We start from the raw sequence: 20,199 nt of genomic DNA on the forward strand, positions 1-20,199 counted from the left end.
GTTTTTTTGGAATTCCTATGAGTGCTTCCATTCCTTATTTCTGAAACCACTTTTTCTACTATCGCATCATTATGCATATGTGTACATGTAAATATAAATAATAAAAATATGCGTATGATACTGAAATATGCTGCTGTATGTATAAATGCACACTGTATATAGATGTGTGTGAATTTGTGTGTAAATCAGCCTCAACCTACAACCCTACTCTCCCTCCTTGCAATATACTAACAGTGAAATCCTCCCACTCCTGCCCTAACGCAGGCAAAATGGCTTCATCCATGCACAAAGGGGAGGGCGTCACTAGGCTAGGTTTGCAGAAGGGCGTGCACAAAAGCCCTTTTTAAAAACCACCACCACCACCACCCACCAGTGTGTGAGGATAAGAGAGTGCAGGACACGGAATAACGGGCTCAAGTTAAAGGAAGCCAGATTCCAGCTGGACATCAGGAAAAACTTCCCAACTGTTAGAGCAGTAGACAATGGAACCAGTTATATAGGGAGGTTGTGGGCTCTCCCACACTAGAGGCCTTCAAGAGGCAGCTGGACAACCATCTGTCAGGGATGCTTTAGGGTGGATTCCTGCATTGAGCAAGGGGTTGGACTCGATGGCCTTGTAGGCCCCTTCCAACTCTGCTATTCTATGAAGAGAGAATGGGATGGAGTATCCAGGAAAAGGCTGTGGCTGGCTGCAACCCTAAACAGAAGCGCTCCGTGCTGCAACATTCTGTTGTAGGTCCTCCGAGTAAGCCCGCGCCTCAGATTTTCCCGCCCAAGGGACTCGCGAGGGGAGGGGGCGTGCGGCGCGGCGGCTTCTAAAAGGAGGGCGGGAAGGGGCGGAGGGCTTTGCACCCCTTGGCGCAGTCCACGGACGCGCTCCTTTGCGGGCCGCCTCCCTCACAGAGGGTCGGGAGAAAAGGGCCTCCGCCCCGCGCCTTCCCCACCCCCACTTAGCAATGAAGAGGCGGTTTCCTTGCACGCGCATCGCTGGCGCCTTTTCGTTGAAAAGGCAGTGGGGGCGGGGGACGCGCTCCTCCCCTCTGCGCCCGTGATGGGACCTTCCCGGCCCAAGCGTGCGCCTGCGCCTGCGCGCGCCTGCCTTCTCAGGGCTGGCAGGAAACCGCCTCAGCGCGGGGACGGCGCTCTGTCGCGCGGGCAGGAAGTTCTTTGTGGCGCGGGGAAGCGGGCGGGGAGCGCCTTCTTTTGTCCTGCGGGAAGAGGCGGCGGCGGAGGCGGCCATCATCATGTCGTTTCGCCAGCGGAGCCCCCTTGGCGACCGCGCTCCCAGCAGGTGCGTGGGGCCTCCCTGCCTCTGGCGGGGCCGCCACTGAGGCTCAGGTGGCGCGTCTCCCCAAACGCGGGAAGACCAGGCCGGCCTGTGCCGGGGGTGGGGGTCGGTCTTCGTCCCGGTCAACTGGGCTGCCGGGAGAGCGAGGCGGGCTCCCCCGGGCTTCAGGCGGGGGGTGGGCGTTACCATTCATTTATTATGCTCTTTATTTCACTTGGTTGCCCTATAGCCAATAGTTCTCGGGCAACATGCAATAAAAACCCATAACCATAGAATCAGCAGAATAACAAAACTGTTAAAAGCAACGATCGATTAAAAGCAGCAGAGGCGAAAACAGACATCTCGCAACGGAGATGATCTAAAATGCCCAGAAGATAACCAATTTTTTCAAAGCACACACAACGGGTGCTTGGCCATTGTTGTTTTCCTTATACATGTTGTCCTTGGGTAATCTTATTCAATCTCATGGTCTCCAATATCATCTGTATGCTGATGTTACACAATTATATCTTTCACCTCTGGAACTTTCTCCTGATGTTCATGATCTTATCTCGGCATGTCTTTCAGATATCTCAGCTTGGTTGCTTCATCGTCGTTTGAAACTTAATATGGCAAAGACTGAATTGCTTGTTTTTCCTCCTAAACCTTCTCCTCATCTCTCATTCTCTTTTACTGTCAATGATGTTACACTTACTCCAGTCAAGGAAGCTCGTAGTCTTGGCTTTATATTTGACTCCTCACTCTTCTTTATTCCTCATATTGAGGCAGTAGCTAAATCCTGTTGTTTGTCCTGTATAATATTGCCAGGATTCGATCATTTTTGTCTGTCTCTTCTGCCAAGACTCTTGTTCATGCATTGGTTATTTCTAGGTTGGACTACTGCAACCTTCTTCTCACTGGCCTTCCTTCTTCTCACATCAGTTCGCTGGTTTCTGTTCACCACTCTGCTGCTAAGATCATCTTCTTGGCTCACCGCTCTGACCATGTTACTCCACTTCTGAAATCTCTTCATTGGCTTCCAATTCACCTCAGAATCCAATATAAACTCCTGTTGACCTACAAAGCTTTTCACAGTCTAGCTCCTTCCTATCTTTCCTCTCTCATCTCACACTATTGTCTCACTCGTGCTCTTCGCTTCTCTGATGCTATGTTTCTTACCTGCCCAAGGGTCTTTACTTCCCTTGCTCGGCTTCGTCCATTTTCTTCCGCTGCCCCTTACGCCTGGAACGCTCTTCCAGAACATTTGAGAACTACAAGTTCAATTGCAGTTTTTAAAGCTCAGCTAAAAACTTTTCTTTTTTCTAAAGCTTTTAAAACTTGATTTTGATCTTACATTTATACTGTTAGTTTTACTCTACCCTGTGCCTGTTTGGTGCATTCTCTTCCCCTTCTTATTGTTTTATTATGATTCTATTAGAATGTAAGCCTATGCGGCAGGGTTTTGCTATTTTATTGTTTTACTCTGTACAGCACCATGTACACTGATGGTGCTATATAAATAAATAATAATAATAATTAAAAGGGCCCGATAGAATAAAGTGTACTCTCGATTGACTTCTTTGAGGGGAGGGGGCATTTCACAATGGAGGGGGGGATACTACTGGTAGCCACCTGCAGGCCCCTGGTAGATGATCTCAAGGCTTTTATTTTTTTAAATTATTATTATTATTATTATTATTTATTGTATTTTTTTACCGCCCAACAGCCAAAGCTCCCTGGGCGGTTCACAAAATTAATGCTTACCATTAATACATTTACTTCCTGTCTGTTATGTATGTATTTTGCTTTCAGCAAGGGGATTGAAATAATACCAGCGCAAGACAGTAAATCAGTTTAAAAAAGAAGATAAAAGTATGACTGGTATAGGGAACAATCGAAAAATGAGGGACACTTTAGAGAAAAGTAACATGTATGAATCCAATAATCGATCATACGGAGATTGAGAGATGAAATTAATCAAAGAGTTATTAAAAACTGTCGCAGAGGGTGTAAATTCCCCTCTGCCTTATTGGTATACTTAATATTGTTGTAGGTTATACTATATTATGGTATACAAACTAAAACCTAATTTGGATTTCATATGTAGTACTTCCAGTTACTAAAAAATGTGTATAGAGATAAGATTATGCCTTTCCATTTTGCAACAATCCTGTGAGGTAGTGATTGGCCCAAAGTCACCCAGTGAAATGTGATGAGCAGAAACTTGAATATATCTTCCAAGCCCGTCCTCTGCAGTATGTGGATGAAGGCACATGATGAAAAGGCACCTCTGAGAAAGGATGTGGAAAGGTAGGGAGAAAAGGGGCCTAAATGCAGTAGTTATGGCATGCTGCCAGAGCACATGGCTGGCAGGACTGCTGAGAGGATAGTTGTGCTTATAACACAAGATGTACAGGAGGCAGTTTGTGCTAAATAAGTTGGAAGGAAAAGGAAAGGAACCTCTCGTGCAAGCACTGAGTCATTACTGACTCTTGGAGGGACGCCAGCTTTTGTTGACGTTTTCTTGGCAGGCCTTATAGCGGGGTGGTTTGCCGTTGCCTTCCCCAGCCGTTATTACCTTTCCCCCAGCTAACTGGGTACTCATTTTACCGACCTCGGGAGGATGGAAGGCTGAGTCGACCCGAGCTGGCTGCCTGAAACCAGCTTCCGCTGGGATCGAACTCAGGCCGTGGGGAGAGGTTCAGCTGCAGAAACTGCTGCTAACAAATGTGTTAGATCTGGAATAAAGCTTTTTAGAAGCTCTAAAAGGAAATAAACAATCCAATTGTGACTTAAGTTTTTCTAATGGCTATTAAGTGTACATATTCCAATTTTCACTTTCTGATTGTTTCCTCACAGACCAGCAAATCGTTGGACTCAAGGAAGGAAGCGTGGTGCTGATGGCAAACACAGAAACACACATGATCCAAGCTTGCCCACTTCTGATGATGATAATACGTGCAGTCTGTTTGACAGCAGGCCAGATAGGTGTGTGTATATGTTTTATTTAAGTGCAGTTAAAGTGCATCTTCTAACTCAAAGGTGGAATGGAATAATTTGATTACAGAGTATGTCTCAGCAGCATTTTAGGTGATGTGCCGATGCATGGGAATATACACAACTAGGTTTAGAGTTTGCATATTAGAGAAATTTATAGATAGATAGATAGATAGATAGATAGATAGATAGATAGATAGATAGTGTTTGTATGTTTTAATTTGTGGGGCTGATAGTGGAAGTCATGCTGTATATTTTAAACATTGTGCTAATTCTACTATTCTGTTTTTATTGGGACATGGCTTACAGTTTCACAACACCAGAAGGCCATAAGCCCCGTTCAAGGTGTTCAGACTGGGGGACTGCAGTTGAAGAAGATGAAATGAGGACTAATGTTAATAAAGAAATGGCAAGGTATGGATGTGTAATTTACTGAAAAAACTTTGTAGGAGACATGAAAATACTCCAGCTGCCTGCTGCTGTAGAGTTGGCAAAACCTATAGCTGACATACTTGGACACAGTGAGTCAAGAATATCATGCTGTCTCCCTTGCTTAGACTGAATATCACAACAATTTTCAGTCTTTTTGAACCTTGGCTCTTTTCATATGATTTATAAAGCAACGTTTGCACTACATTGTACAAAGTAGGTGGAACAGCCAAAACGTGATAGAAGACCTACCCATTCTGGAACAAGAGAGTGGAACAAGAGTAGCCTGGGAAGTGGATTAGGGCACAATCCTATCGGGATAGTCCAAAACATACAATCTCGAAGACTAACACCTATCCAATGCAGGGCGGATGGAACATCGAGGGGACCCTCTGCTCCTTCCGCTCTGCGGTTTTTGCTAGCCGAGGAGCTTCGGAGATGTGGGGAGACTGCATGGTGCATAGGAAGCTGCATAAAGGAGCTTCTGCGGTCTCTGCCGTTCTGTCCCAAGTTTGCCCTCTCTGTGCTCAGTTTCTGAGTGCAGAGAAGGAGCCGGCATGGAAAGAACTGCGTTGCCTATGAGGGGGCAGGGTGAGCGATTCCCAGAAACCAAAAAATCGTATGACTGTCTAGACAGTGTCTAGTGGCCAAAGGATTGCTCCCTAAATGATCTAGGGAAGTGGCTAGCTTTAGTTCAGTGTTGGCTTAGGTCTGGTTCTGACCATATTTTTTCTTTATTTTGTAGATAATGAACAGACTAAAGTATCTTTCCTAAAAAATACAACTATATGTGATCAAATCACACATTATTTCATAATCAAAGTCTTTATTTTCAAAAGCTGGTTCTGGCATCACACTTTTGATCATACTTGGCTTATGATGTACATAAGCATTTCTGCCACCCAAAGCTGGATTATGCAAGGCCCAAGGAATGTTTCTTGGTACCTGGCTTGCCCTCCTGGATGAAATGGGTGCCTTCCCCTTCAAAGCGTGACTTCCATCTTCCTGATACTTGATTTAACTTTCCAGAAGTAAATCAGGCACAGGACAGGTTGGGTGGTGCTAGCTGAAGAACGGACTTCCTTCTCTTAAACACAGCCTAGTTATCTCAGTGCAGGAGGTATCTAGGTATGCACTCCTAAACAGGGGAGGACACATCCAGAGGTCAGGCTAGCTTATATAAATGAACTTCAAACATGTGTAAGTGGTTACAAATTAGTTAGGTTTTTAAGTGTCAAGAACTTACTCTTGAGTCAGGACTTAAGAATGGTGTTAGGTCATCTTCTGATGTGAAGAATTTTGAGCCTGAATTTGGGGAAGATGCAAATAATTTGCTCATAATTTTGTTTACTTTGTTAAGTCTACTGCAGTTTGATCATATCTTTCACTAAGGAACTAAGTTTGGCTAGGAGAAAAGAAGTGGGTTGAAGATAGAGCAGCAGGCAAAGCTTCACTTCTCTATTTAAAATTGTTGTGTTACAGAATATTGGCGTGACTCATGAGGATTTGCCATAATATTTAGTTAAACTTCAAAAAGCTCCACAGGGTCTGGTGCAAGGTAGTACGTTCCCTGCTCTGGTGTGGCAACCTGCTACTTTCTTTTAGGAAAGCAAGTGTTAAAATTGCAGCCGTGTTTCAGTTTGGACCCAGTGAGGCTAGCAATAATGACTCTTATGGCCTTTGCTTAAGTGTAGCCTGGTGCCAGCATAATATTAATATTGGCAAGTCACTTTGGAAGTGGGAGTGGTAGAGCTTGAAGCTATGGGGCTAAAGGTATACGATGCTTGGTGGCAGCTGCCAGGATATTGCTGTAGCTGTAGTAATAATAATAATAATAATAATAATAATAATAATAATAAAATTATTTCTCGCCCGCCTCTTCATTTTGATCGAGGTGGGGAACAACAATAAACGATAAAATACATAATACTCAATTAAAACGTAATATACATTGTTACAAACATCCAGGATACCTGAAAGTTTCCATAACCTGACCATTATGGTAATGTCAGGCGTAATAGTCCTTGAGAGAAGCATTAATTTCATTCCTTGGGATAACTATTCCGGTTATGTAAAAGATGAATAACCCTACTTAGTTGTATAGAAACTGAGTATTAATTTAATGAGTCTGAATGACAAGGTACTGTGCTCTAGCACACTGTTCCAGCAATTAACAGCCTTGTATGAACAAGTTTGTTCTGCAGTAGAGGTAAATGAAAAAAAAAACAAGCTATGATAATTGTGGAAATAATTGTATGCTAAAATAAAGGTGTATTTTACAGGTACAAAAGAAAACTCTTGATAAATGAATCTGGAAGAGAGAGAAAGCTGTCTACTGGAAGGTAAGAATAAAACTAATTCTCTGTAGTATTCGGTGAAATGCTGATTCCAAATGCTTGTGGTTTGATTGTGATCTTGTAGTAACTATATTGTGCTTCTGACTGGCTGTAAAAGAGCTTTTCTATTCCTCATCTGTTTGACTGTGGGTTCTCTCCTCAAACAAGCTTCAAACCTGAGCCCTTTTTTATTAGCATTTTTACCATGTCCTTCAACATGTTTTCATGGTGCCTTACAAAATGTCTAGTTGAAATAATATTTAAAATATATCCACAGAATTGAAAACAGTTATTTTTAAAAAAAGTAGTTACAAAAAAAAATAGTATAAGCCTCAAACCAGACTAAACTTAGGAAATCTTAGTTCTAAAAGTTAGGAAAAGATAAAGAACCCTGGGTGACACTGAAATAGCAACAAAGATGCCTGGAGATTCTCTCTGGGGAGAGCATTCAAAACTGAGTGCTACTAATGAGGTTGGTGAACTGCTTTTGTTAAACCACCAGTGCACCTCAGATGGCAAAGAAATGTAGGGAAGGGCAACCTGCTGAAGACGTCAATGTGCAGGCAGGCACATGTGTATGAGGTGACCCTTCAGGTATCCTGGTTGTAAGCCGTGAAGCACTTTAAAGGTCAAAACCAACACTTGGAATTGAGCCAGGAAATGAACCAAAAACTTAAGCAGCTGAATGAACACTCACTTAACACACGGTCTTGGTTCGTAATCTAGCAGCACTATTTAAACTAACCCATTTCTGTCTTCAAAATCATAATAAATTTATTTTTTACCCGCCTCTCCATCTGGATCAAGGCGGGGAACAACAATAAGTATAAAATAAACATTAGAGTTGGGAGGGGCCTATAAGGTTATTGAGCCCAACCCCCTGCTCAATGCAAAAATTCACCTTAAAGCATCCCTGACAGATGGTTGTCCAGCTGCCTCTTGAAGGCTTCTAAGGTGGGAGAGCTCATGACCTCCCTAGGTAACTGGTTGCATTGTTGTACTGCTCTAACAGTCAGGAAGTTTTCCTGATGTCCAGTCGGAATCTGGCTTCCTGTAACTTGAGCCCGTTTTTCCGTGTCCTGCACTCTGGGATGATCGAGAAGAGATCCTGGCCCATCTCTGTGTGACAACCTTTCAAGTATTTGAAGAATGCTATGTCTCCCCTCAATCTTCTCTTCTCCATTCTAAACAGGCCCAGTTCTTTCAGTCTCTCTTCATAGGGCTTTGTTTCCAGATCCCTGATCATCCTCGTTGCCCTCCTCTGAACATGCTCCAACTTGTCTGCATCCTTCTTGAAGTGTGGTGCCCAAAACTGGACGCAATACTCAAGATGAGACCTAACCAGTGCCAAATAGAGGGGAACCAGTGCCTCTCATGATTTGGAAGCTATACCTCTATTAATGCAGCCCAAAATAGCATTTGGGTTGTTGTTTTTTGCAGCCACATCACACTTTTGGCTCATATTCAGCTTGTGATCTACAACAATTCCAAGATCCTTCTCGTTTGTAGTATTGCTGAGCCAAGTATCTCCCATCTTGTAACTGCATTTGGTTTCTTTTTCCTAGATGTAGAACTTGACATTTATCCCTATTAAATTTCATTCTGTTGTTTTCAGCCCAGCACTCCATCCTATCAAGATCACTGTGAAGTTTGTTTCTGTCTTCCAGGTTATTAGCTATCCCACCCAATTTTGTGTCATCTGCAAATTTGATAAGCGTTCCCTGCACCTCCTTGTCCAAATCATAAAAAAAATGTTGGCGAGCATTGGGCTCAGGACTGAGCCTTACGGGACCCCACTTGTTACCTCCCCCCAGTTAGAGAAGGTACCGTGTGGCAGCCCCATGTAAAGAACATCATAGTAGTCTAATTTGAAGGTTGCCACCAGGGCATGAATAATTGAGGCCAGGCTACATAGCATACTGGGATGGTAGGAAATAAATAAATAAAGTGTTCTCTGTAAGCCTAAAATAGCACTAAAGGGTTCCTGTTCCAGGGATATATTTCTTTTTGGTATGGGGATTCATTGCAGATCTCACTAAAAATAAAAATCAACGTACTGTCTTTTCAGTTCTGATTCCAAGGAGTCCACTGCAGCAGTGGAATTTGAGACTGATGAGGCTGTTCTAATGAGGAGGCAGAAACAAATAAATTATGGAAAGAACACACTGGCATATGACAGATACATTCGGGAAGTTCCAAGGTAAGCTTAGGCTTTTTAATGGGCTTCTGTGATTACTTGGGCAATTACCTTGTGAAATATCAACTTGATGTGCTAAATTGCTAATGATGATGGTATGCAAAAGTAATTGCAGCAATAAAGGGGGAATAATCTTGGCTATATTACAATTATCTGAAATTAATGCTTGGTCCCGAATTTGGCGTGAAAGAATAGCTTAGCTTCAAAGTTGCATTTAAATTGGTTTAATTTTTGTTCTAAAGGTGTTTACGAGTTCCAGGGGTCCATCCAAGGACACCAAATAAATTTAAGAAGTATAGCCGAAGATCTTGGGACCAACAAATCAAACTATGGAAGGTTGCTTTACATTTTTGGGACCCTCCTGCTGAGGAAGGCAGTGACACAGAAATAATGTAAGTACCACCTATATTTCAAAGTACACAAAAATTGATTTTAAACAAGAGATTGTTTTTGTTTCTCGAAATAAACTTTTTTAAAAAAAAAACCCAACCACATTTAATGCAATTCAGACTTCCTTTTAAAGCAAGTTCAGCTTATAGGCCAAAATCAGAGTGCACAGTTAGGTGATCTTAAGCCCCTTTAATTTTTTCTCTAAGTTTTATGCTATATGGTCTTTGAGTTAAACGCAGCTTTTCTTTGTAATAAAACAACAACTATGAACCATGGAACAATATCTGCTGCTCGAGTTATTGTTCAACATACCATGTATTTATTACGGAACTAGCTGTACCCTGCCACGCGTTGCTGTGGCTCAGTCTGGTTAAATTGAAAAGAAAAAAAAGACAAAGAGGATGTTTCTAATATGTTTAATTTCACAATGCTTGTGGATATACAATATTTTTAGTTGTTCCATTGTCTGTGTAGATATAGAGATTGTCTGGTTTGCCGACTCTAGAACACGCAACATGTAATTGTCCATGTGAGAAGCAATCTGTGTCTAGATCTAAAACGCACAATTCTAAAGATTGGCCCTGAACTTTGTTGATGGTGATTGCAAACGCCAATCGAATTGGAAATTGCAATCTCTTAAATTGAAATGGCATATCTGTTGGAATCATAGGAATGCGAGGAATGAGGACATCTTCACCTTTGAAAGGTCCTGTCAAGATTGATCTCCGACTATAACAATTGCCACTTCGTCTATAGTTGGAGCATTGAATCTTCGCACATGTTCTCCAGCAGGCGTTTTGTCAGCATGAATAACAATCTTGTGTGTATCAGATGGCATCATGTCAATTGCTGTTTTGAACAAATGTACTAAATTGTTTTTTTTTTTTTTGTGAAGTAGCTGTTGCAGTTTTGAAACGATGGACCTTTTTATGCCGGTATAAATTCCGCAGCGTGCATTCAATTCATCATTGCCATCACCAATGAAATACATTTGTAGGAATTTATGTTGACTATCTTGAAACGGAAGGAAGGAGCCGGCTTTATGATAAATTTGTCCTTTGACTTTGAAAGTTGGCATAAATGGAGCTGTGATGATTTCTGTGCCGAACGACGTCATTTGGAAGCATGAGTTGTATTTCCTGATGTTAGATAGGAAATGCTTTGATTCTGCGGTATATCCGGCAAGCAAAGTTTGTAATGGCTCTGGTGGTTCTCCAAGTTGAGGCAGTTTAATTTTTCCAGCAGCGCAACACATTCCTTTTGTTTCTCCATTAAATTTAAGAGCCTTGCAATAAGGACACACTTCAGTCATAGTGCCGATGAGAACATGCCACCTCAAACTATAATCATCAGCTGGGTTGTACCGGAATGCAAGGCGATTGTAATCGTGTGATTGTTTACCACGGAGTCGTGTTTGACGCTGATGTGCTGTTTCTCGTTGACGTCTTTCAGCCACTCTCAGCCTGTTGCGTTCATTCTGTTGAGAACAAAGCAGATCTGAAGCTGTAGAATGCGATTGCTGTGTTGCAACCGTGCATCCTCAAGTCCAGCTGAACGTTGCTTGGCTGGTTCCTTGGCACGTATTTGAGGCATTCTTTTTCTTTTTTTCTCGTTTGCTGATGCCCGTTCTTCCTCAGTCTGATTTGCAATTTCTCGTCGCAGTGCTTCCGCTCTGCGAGTACGACAACCTAAGTGTGATCTTCTGCGAGGCATTATTTGGATGAAGTAAAGCAGATTGTTTGGTTTTTAAAAAAGGATGTTTTTACGGTGAGGAGGTTAGTGGAAACTCCTGGCAGTTACCTTTCTTCAGAACGTGTAACTGTCACAGGTGTGACATCTATATTCACTCAGCCAATTGTGAGAGAATATGCAAATAGGAGAGGAGGCAGAGGCAGTGGATTGGCCTACTGGTTGGCGATATCACAATGAATTATAAGAGCAAATAGGAGAGAACATGCAAATAGAGAAGGCAGAGGCAGTGGATTGGCCTACTGGTTGGCAATGTCACAATGACTTATAAGAGCAAATAGGAGAGAACATGCAAATAGGAGAGAAGGCAGAGGCAGTGGATTGGTCTACTTGTTGGCAATGTCACAATGACCTATAAGAGCAAATAGGAGAGAACATGCAAATAGGAGAGGAGGCAGAGGCAGCGGATTGGCCTACTGGTTGGTGGTGTCACAATGATCAGCAGGACTGGTTTTGAGGAGGCCTATTTCTTCGATTTTAAGACAAACCTTTGACCCCATAGAGAACATAGTTACATAACAACGCTCGCGTATTCGAACGCAACGCTGTGTCAAAATTTCAAAGCAATCGGTGAAGAACTTTCAGAGATATAAAAGCATGTTTTTATGGTGAGGAGGTTACTGGAAACTCCTGGCAGTTACCTTTCTTCTGAACGTGTAACTGTCACAGGTGTGACATTTATATTCACTCAGCCAATTGCGAGAGAATATGCAAATAGGAGAGGAGGCAGAGGCAGTGGATTGGCCTACTGGTTGGCGATGTCACAATGATCAGCAGGACTGGTTTTGAGGAGGCCTATTTCTTCGATTTTAAGACAAACCTTTGACCCCATAGAGAACATAGTTACATAACAACGCTCGCGTATTCGAATGCAACGCTGTGTCAAAATTTCAAAGCAATCGGTGAAGAACTTTCGGAGATATAACGACAGTAACGAACGGTCTTTTTCATTTTTATTTATATAGATTGATACTGTGAGTTACAGACTGGCAAGTCATTACAAGCCTTTGTTCCCATTCCAGGAGACACTGGCTCAGTTCAGACAACATGGTTGTCAATGCAGTGTGAAAACCACTCAGCGGTTGAGTTTTTAGGGGGTGCTCCCCACATGTTCTACCTCCACCATTGTGTGACTATGGTCTACTGTGGAGTTGAGTAAAATCCATCACGGCATTTGACAGTTCTTCCGTCCTCTTTCCTCCCCCGGTCCTCCTGATGGTATCCCATCAGCCATTGCTGCGAAAAAAACAATCCTGGTGGCTCTCCTAGAGCGGCACTCCCTCCTTTGTCAGAGAACTCTGTAACCAGTGGGAAAAGTCAACTCATCACATCGGGGAAACTCCACGGAGCACGCCACACAACAGTTGTGCAGGTACTCTCTGCACAGCATTGATATTCTGCATGGAGTGTTTTTCAAAAAACTCCACCGTTGCATGGTGTTTTCCTGTCAGACAACACATTTCTCAGCAGTGGTGTAAAAACTCCACTGTGGAGTTCTAAAACCACCATTGAAAAACGTGTTGTCTGAACTGAGCCACTATCTTATGTTTCCCTAGGATAATAACCTTAGTCCAGGCACATACTTCCCCCCAAAGGTACATGGCTTAATTAACCCATGGGGCTCCGAGTGATCTGCTAGCCACCATTTTAAATATACAAGCTATGGTAGGGGTGCGCTGCAGCTTGTCATTTGTGTGCACCCAAAATTGTGAGTTGTTTGAGGGTTGTACAATCTTCTGTTAACCCTAGAAAAACCCAAAGAAAATTATCAAAACAAATGTCTGGCTGCTCTTTCAGGGGTGTGTGCAACCCCCTCTAGAACAGGTTGAGCACCATCCATCTGGTCAGAAGAACCACAGATTAACAGAATCTCGGTCTTGTCTAGACTGAGTTTCAGTTTATTCCCCCTCAACCAACCAGCCACTGATCTACCACTTCCACAGTCTCATCTGATAAAGGTGAAATGGAGAAACATACTGTTGACAACTCACTCCAGTATTCTGTATGACCACACAATGTTTCTGTGGAGTTCCTGTCTTTCCTAGTGTGAATTCTCCTTCTCTAAGGCCTTTATCACCCCAGCAGGAACCACCTTCTCTAACACAGTGGGGTTCGTTGCCACCAGGACCTTTAAATCCCAACCCTTTTAAACCTATAACCTTGTACTGTTCCCTTTATTACTTCCCTGTTACATAGCCAAGAGTAGAAGCTAGGATTTTATAAACAAAGCTTTGATTATAATAAGTTGTTTAATCATCATCATCAAGTAATTCTTAATGGATCTATCAATATATGTTCTTTCATACACAATACTGTAGATGACACTCTAAAACAATCACTTCACCAACCACCACAGAAATCCTAAAACCCTATCACTGATCTAAACAGGCTCAAATCATAGCCCTGTCTCATCACAAATCCTATCTCATTCCTAGTCTCTGACTCACTCAGCAAAAAAGCACACAGTTTTTGCTCACTCAGCCAATCATAGCACATATGGAAATCTACTATTCTTCCTGTCACTCATCACTCACCCACCATAAAGAGATATAGCAGAGATATAACAAAAGCACATGACAATAGAGATGTGTAACGTCATAGTTTTCATGTAGATGTTGAATAGAATGAAGGATAAAATTGATCCCTGCAGAACCCTGTACTGGAGAATCCATGGGGCCAAGCAGTATTCTCAGCGGCGTTCGATACTATTGACCATGGTATCCTTCTGGGCCGCCTTGCTGGGATGGGACTTGGGAGCACTGTTTTACAGTGGTTCCATTCCTTCTTGAATGGACAGACCCAGAAGGTGGTACTGGGGGACTCCTGTTTGACTCCTTGGCCGTTGGCCTGTGGAGTCCCTCAGGGCTCTGTTTTGTCCCCCATGCTATTTAATGTATACATGAAACTGTTGGGAGAGGTTATCCGGAGTTGTGGGGTGCGGTTCCACCAGTATGCTGATGACACCCGACTCTACTACTCCCTTCCAACCAATTCCTAGGAAGCAGTTTCTGTGCTAAACCGGTGTCTGTTGGCAGTAATGGATTGGATGAGGGCGAACAAATTGAAGCTTAATCCAGATAAGACAGAGGTGCTTCTGGTCAGTCGAAAGGCAGATCAGGGAATAGGGATTCAGCTTGTGCTGGATGGGGTTACACTTCCCCTGAAGACACAGGTCCGCAGCTTGGGTGTACTTCTGAATTCAGCCCTGAGCATGGTTGCCCAGGTTTCAGCGGTGGCCAGGAGTGCATTTGCTAGTGCGTCAGCTGTGCCCGTTCCTAGAGATGTCAGACCTGGCCACAATGACACATGCCTTAGTTAATTCCCGATTGGATTACTGTAACACGCTCTACGTGGGGCTGCCTTTAAAGAGTGTTCAGAAACTCCAGTTGGTTCAAAGAGCTGCAGCCAGATTGTTGACCGGGGCTGGTTACAGGGAGCATACAACTCCCCTGTTAAAACAGCTCCACTGGCTTCCAGTCTGTTTCCGGGCACAATTCAAAGTGCTGGTTATGACCTATAAAGCCCTATAAGGCTCGGGTCCAGGTTATTTGAAAGACCGTATTCTCCCTTATGAGCCTGCCCGTGCTTTGAGATCTTCTGGAGAAGCCCTTCTTTCAGTCCCACCATCTTCACAGGCACGCTTGGTGGGAATGCAGGAGAGGGCCTTCTTGGTGTCTGCTCCAGTGCTCTGGAACTCTCTTCTCGGGGAAGCTAGACTGGGTCCCTCCTTGATGGGCTTTCGGAAGCAGGCTAAAACTTGTTTGTTCCAGCAGGCCTTTGGAGAATAATCTGGTCCTCCATTTATGTTAATAACTTATAATTTTGTTGTGTATTTTAAACATTTATGTTTTAGTTTTTATTTATTTATTGTACATTTCTTTTCCTAGGTTTTACAATGTATATGTTTTAAATTTTGTAAGGCCGTCTTGAGGCCCAGTATTGGGCAAAAGGCAGGAGGAGGAGGAGGAGGAGGAGGAGGATAATAATAATAATATTAATAATAATAATCCGCAAGCACCACCTTCTGGAGCTGACCTTCCAAGTAAGACCAAAAATTGCAGTGCAGTACCTCCCACTCCGAACTCAGACAACCATTCCAGAAGGAAACCATGCTTGATGGTATTGAAAGCTGCTGAGAGATCAAAGAGGTCACACTTCCTCTGTCTTTTCTGACATAGGTCATCATACAGGGCAGCCAAAGCCTGGCCTGAAACGGATCCAGATAATCCATCTTATCCATGAGCTCTGGAGCTGATTGACTCAAGGACCTTGCTCAGGAGAGGAACATTTGCCACTGGCCTGAAATTAAGATTTTCCTGGTCTAGGGATGGTTTCTTCAGGATTGATTTCTCCACCACCTCTTTCAGGCAGTCTGGGGCCACTCCCTCTCACAAAGAGGTGTTAATCACCCTCCCTGGCTCAGCCAGCTGTTTCCTTCCTAGGTTTTTTTTTTTATATAAGGCAAGAGGGGCAAGGATCTAATATAGAAGTGGTTTCATGAACCTGTCAAAGCAATGTCCTCTAACTGTATCAATTGAAACTCATTTAAGTAAACCGGATATGGCTGTGCTGTGGATATCTCACCTGATTCACCTTTTGTAATACTGTGTAGCATAAGGTCATCAGGACTAATAGTCATTGACAGCCTTATCAAAGTTGGTGGCCATGATTCCTCTAGGCAGGAGAACAGAAACAGAAGATAGTTTAAATGCGGTAATATTTATTCTAAAGTCTGAATTTTTTTTTCTACATTACTATTTTGTTTTTGCAGTACTGTTGATCTTGGTGATATGGAAACAGAATCTCTAAGAAGTAATTCTGCTAGGTTTCAAGCAAGCTCTCAGGACAATGATGTAAGTACTTCAAAGCTCAGATACACTCAGCTAGTACTATTTCAGCATCTATATACTTCCAGTAGTGTTCTAGGTCACATTAACTGAACCTTGCAAAGGTGAATAGCTTGTCTGCTAACATATAACTGTTAGTGGTACACTATTGGGTTATAGCAGGGATGGGGAGCTCTGAGGGCCAATTTTGTCTACTGTTACACACCCTCCCTGTTGGTCCAAATATATATAAAAGTGGATACGAGGTGAGAAAAGGATCAAAATTAACTTTTTTACTTATGACTCGCCATACCCACTACTCATGACTTCTCTGTTGTTTTTAAAATATTTTTTCACTTTTTTTTTACTGGTCTAGACTATGTGGAGGGGCCTTACCCAATTTTAAAAGCTTCCCTAATCTAGGATTGTCACTATTCCAAAAGAAAAAAAGGTAGTTAAAAGGGATATAAAACCTCATCTGAATTTCCTGCTCTCACTTTAAAGTAGGACTGTGTTTCTTTAAATAAGCTGTAACACAGTATACTGTCTTCACTGCATTGGCAATGAGTAACTTTGTACACAAAACCTGAGTGTGGTATAGGAGGTAACTTTAAAAGGTGGGGTTTTGTCCAGTATTGATAATTTAAAGGTACAGTATACTATAGTTCTCAAATTAGGTTGCAGTTCAAAAAACACAGAGGTACTGTATAAAACATTCTTATTCCAAGGATTTTAAGTAGATAGTTTGTGTGTGGTGGCTTACAGCTAGAGATTTGGCTGGTTGTTTCACTGACTTGATTTACATGATACAATAACCCATTCAGGGTTAACTCATCTTTGGGGAGCTGCAGCACATGCCAGCTGCCATTTCGAATACTATCCCCTGACCAGTGGTTGTTGTGTCATGCAAACCCAGCCAGTGTGCCTAAACAACCCTTTCATAATGCATTGACTGTTGTAGGCTTATGTGAGGTTTGGTCAACACTCAAATAACCTCTGCTGGCTGGGTTTGGATGACATGACAATTTCTGGTTGGGGCTGCATATTCTTTATTGCAGCTGGCACACACTGCAGTTCCTTGAGCTTAAATTAACTCTCGATGGGCTGTCATGTCCTGAAAAATGTCCATTATGTGAACAAGCTGTACCTGTTTTTCTCCATGAACTCCCTCACTAACCATACATCGCCCTCTTTCCCCCCTTGGCCTCATGGGGCTATTCTCTCCTTGTGTCCCCACCCCCCTTCCACCCAACCATGCCAATTGCCCGTCTTCTTTTCCTCCCCCCCCCCCCACCTGCCATGTACCATGTACATTGATGGTGCTATATAAATAAATAATAATAAATAATAATAATTTTTGGTGCACAGTCCTTAAGTACACAACCCTTGTTTTGCTACGTGAGGCTTTTTCTCCTAAATAAACTGACATCCATTACAGAAATTACACTACAAATATTTCACAGACTGGCACATACATAGAATCATAGAATAGCAGAGTTGGAAGGGGCCTACAAGGCCATCGAGTCCAACCCCCTACTTCCACATTTAGAATATCTGACATTGTAAGTTTGTGAACATTCCAGGTTTTAAGAACATCAGCACAAATGGCCCAGGGGAAAGGAGGCTGTGAGTTCTTGGTGAGAAATGATCAGAGAAAGCAGGCTGTGGTGAATTAATTAAGTTATATCAGTGACTGCTGAAGGGGTGTGATGATGGCAATGGAGTGGGTTTTGAGTGAGAGGGCAATAGATGTAGAAAAGTGAGTAATCATGCAAGTGCAGGCAAGTGGGTAAAAGACATGTAAGTCTTCCTTAGGGATAATTTTAATGGCTTGAGGGGGAACTACCCCAAACTTCTGAAAATTGGCTTGGCACCTACATTATATGCTTTTAGACGCCAGGTGAAGACCTTTTTATTCTCCCAGCATTTTAACAGTCTATAAATAAATTTTAACTTGGTGTTTTAAATTTTAACTTGCATTGCTGCTGTTTTTATCTGGTTGAGCTTTTATACTGTATTTTATATTATGGTTTTATACTGTTGTTTTATATGTTGAATGTTTTTAATTTTTGTGAACCGCCCAGAGAGCTCTGGCTATAGAAATGTAATAAATAAATAAATAAAATTGAAAACTGTCTTGTCATCCTCTACATAGCCTAAATTTGACAGATATTTGCACTATACCCAATAATGTTATGTATAAAGTTCCAGGTCTGTTAATTGTTTGCCTTATCCTCTTTTCTAGGAAAACTGTACTGGCACACCCACCAAAGTGAGAAACATTGACCGTCTTGCCGATGATGAATTTGAACTGGAGGCATGTTAGATTGTGATACTAATACTTCATGACTATCAGGATGCATTTTGCAGACTCCTATTTAAAAAAGAATGTATCTGTCAGTCTCAAAGACAAGTCAGAAATTTTTCTGTTTAATTGTCTGGAAAGCTGGGGTATGGCAGCCGTGAAATCACAATCAATGTTTCTCCTGACTTTTTTTTAAAGCATAAAACTTGGGTTATATGGAATTTCGCAACTGCCTAATTTATGTATACATAGCAGATGACGTTATAAGCAGTTTATAGTTCAGAAGATCTCAAATAATATTGCTAAACTTCAATAGTTTGCGAACATGAAACATTAGGATGCTTTTAGCCTAAGTGACTCTTACCCCAAAGCAGGGAAATGAAAGACAGTAGTTCTCCACACTGTCCTGTAACTCCTATTACAAAGAACAAAGCATGAACTTGTATTTTCTTTTGTTATTGCCAAGCAAGTTGTAATAACAATAAGGTAATAAGTGGGCTTCTTTCTTTGAGAAAGAGCTCTGAACCAGTTTCCATGGCCACTTTGGTGGAGTAAACTAAATTTATGCTTGTAAATAGTTGTGTGCAGAATTTCAGTAGCTTTTTAAAAAGAATTATTGAACAGAACTTTGGAGACTGTTCTACTATTTTTATTCATTCTTAATGTAAAACTATAGAATTTTTACTGAAATCAGTTGCTGTTTTTTGTATGGACAAAGCATAAATAAAGCAAGAACATCTTAATTTGTGAAGTGCTGATATTGTGTCATTCCAAGCATTGTGAAAGCAAGACACAAGGACATAAAAGATTCCTCTGGGAGGCTACCGTGACTATTGCTAGAACTTTGAGGCTGTTCAGAATGTTCACAATTCTGACATGGCCCAAATACCATTGTTTGGAAGTAAATCATACTGAATTCAATGTAGCTTGCTTCCAAATAAGTTAGGATTGCAACCCAAGGTTGTAGTCCTTGGTATACATTGAAATTAATGGGATATAGGTAGCATGGCATTTAAAAACAGTGTGATTCTGCTGGTGGAAATTGTTGTCGATTTTTTAAAGGAGTTGCAAATGTTAAGAGAACACCAGGCTCATATACAAAACAGATACTCTAGTGGGATGGGGGACGAAGGAGGGGCAGACACAGGAAGGGGAAGAATATTGTAAGTGATGGCCTCCAGTTCTTAAAATGTTTGGATCAAGAGGTACAGGGTGAGATCAGCCATTGGGAGTGAATATTTTGACTTTCTTCAGTATCAGGTAAGTATTTTTCACATGAAGCTTCCAAATTCAGCAGGCTTTTGTATATATATAGAAACTGCACTGACAAAAGGATAGAAAAGATACTAAGAGCAATCAGAGGGTGGGATAAAGAGCTATATGGGGAGCAGTTTTCTCCACTCTAGCGGTATGGTGAGGTGACATTCGCTACACTTTCAGCTTTCTTTCTAGATCTTAAATCAGAATTCTAGTGTTCCAACTGTGTGCATTTCCCAGTTTAAGAGGCATTAAAGGCACTATTGTAATGGCATGAAGAATAGACTTGGGCACCCAGGTGTACAGCCCAGGTTATTACCACTTTCATATAAATTGTATCTTGACCACACACACAGGATTATTCTGAATGTTAATGCAGTATAGTTGCAGATATATTTTTAAAAGGACAGCCTAGTGAGTGTAGGGCTTTATAATAAAGTGGGAAA

General features: G+C 42.0%; 1 protein-coding gene across 2 annotated transcripts; it reads left to right on the forward strand.

The window, feature by feature from the left end:
* Nucleotides 1-1,149: 1,149 nt before the first annotated feature.
* On the forward strand, nt 1,150-19,239 carry SLBP (stem-loop histone mRNA binding protein). 2 transcript variants are annotated; one of them, XM_063125920.1, is made up of 9 exons: nt 1,271-1,291; nt 3,449-3,577; nt 4,127-4,255; nt 4,574-4,678; nt 6,976-7,035; nt 9,098-9,229; nt 9,469-9,618; nt 16,137-16,218; nt 18,437-19,239. In XM_063125920.1, exons 2-9 carry the CDS (start codon nt 3,480-3,482, stop codon nt 18,515-18,517), a joined length of 837 nt encoding a protein of 278 aa, XP_062981990.1. In that variant the 5' UTR covers nt 1,271-1,291; nt 3,449-3,479; the 3' UTR covers nt 18,518-19,239. The 2 variants fall into 2 exon arrangements, with proteins under 2 accessions (XP_062981991.1, XP_062981990.1); XM_063125921.1 differs by lacking the exon at nt 3,449-3,577 and having other exon boundaries at nt 1,150-1,291.
* Nucleotides 19,240-20,199: the final 960 nt, after the last annotated feature.

This window comes from Elgaria multicarinata, chromosome 5 (assembly GCF_023053635.1).
Source record: "Elgaria multicarinata webbii isolate HBS135686 ecotype San Diego chromosome 5, rElgMul1.1.pri, whole genome shotgun sequence".
NCBI classification, from domain to species: domain Eukaryota; kingdom Metazoa; phylum Chordata; class Lepidosauria; order Squamata; family Anguidae; genus Elgaria; species Elgaria multicarinata.

Bases quoted from the DNA above. Each gene is read 5' to 3' on its own strand.
- SLBP (XM_063125920.1), top strand. From the start codon at position 3,480: ATGAGCAGAAACTTGAATATATCTTCCAAGCCCGTCCTCTGCAGTATG. The intron at 7,036-9,097 runs GTAAGAATAAAA...CTGTCTTTTCAG, and splicing joins AGAAAGCTGTCTACTGGAAG to TTCTGATTCCAAGGAGTCCA. The intron at 9,230-9,468 runs GTAAGCTTAGGC...TTTGTTCTAAAG, and splicing joins TACATTCGGGAAGTTCCAAG to GTGTTTACGAGTTCCAGGGG.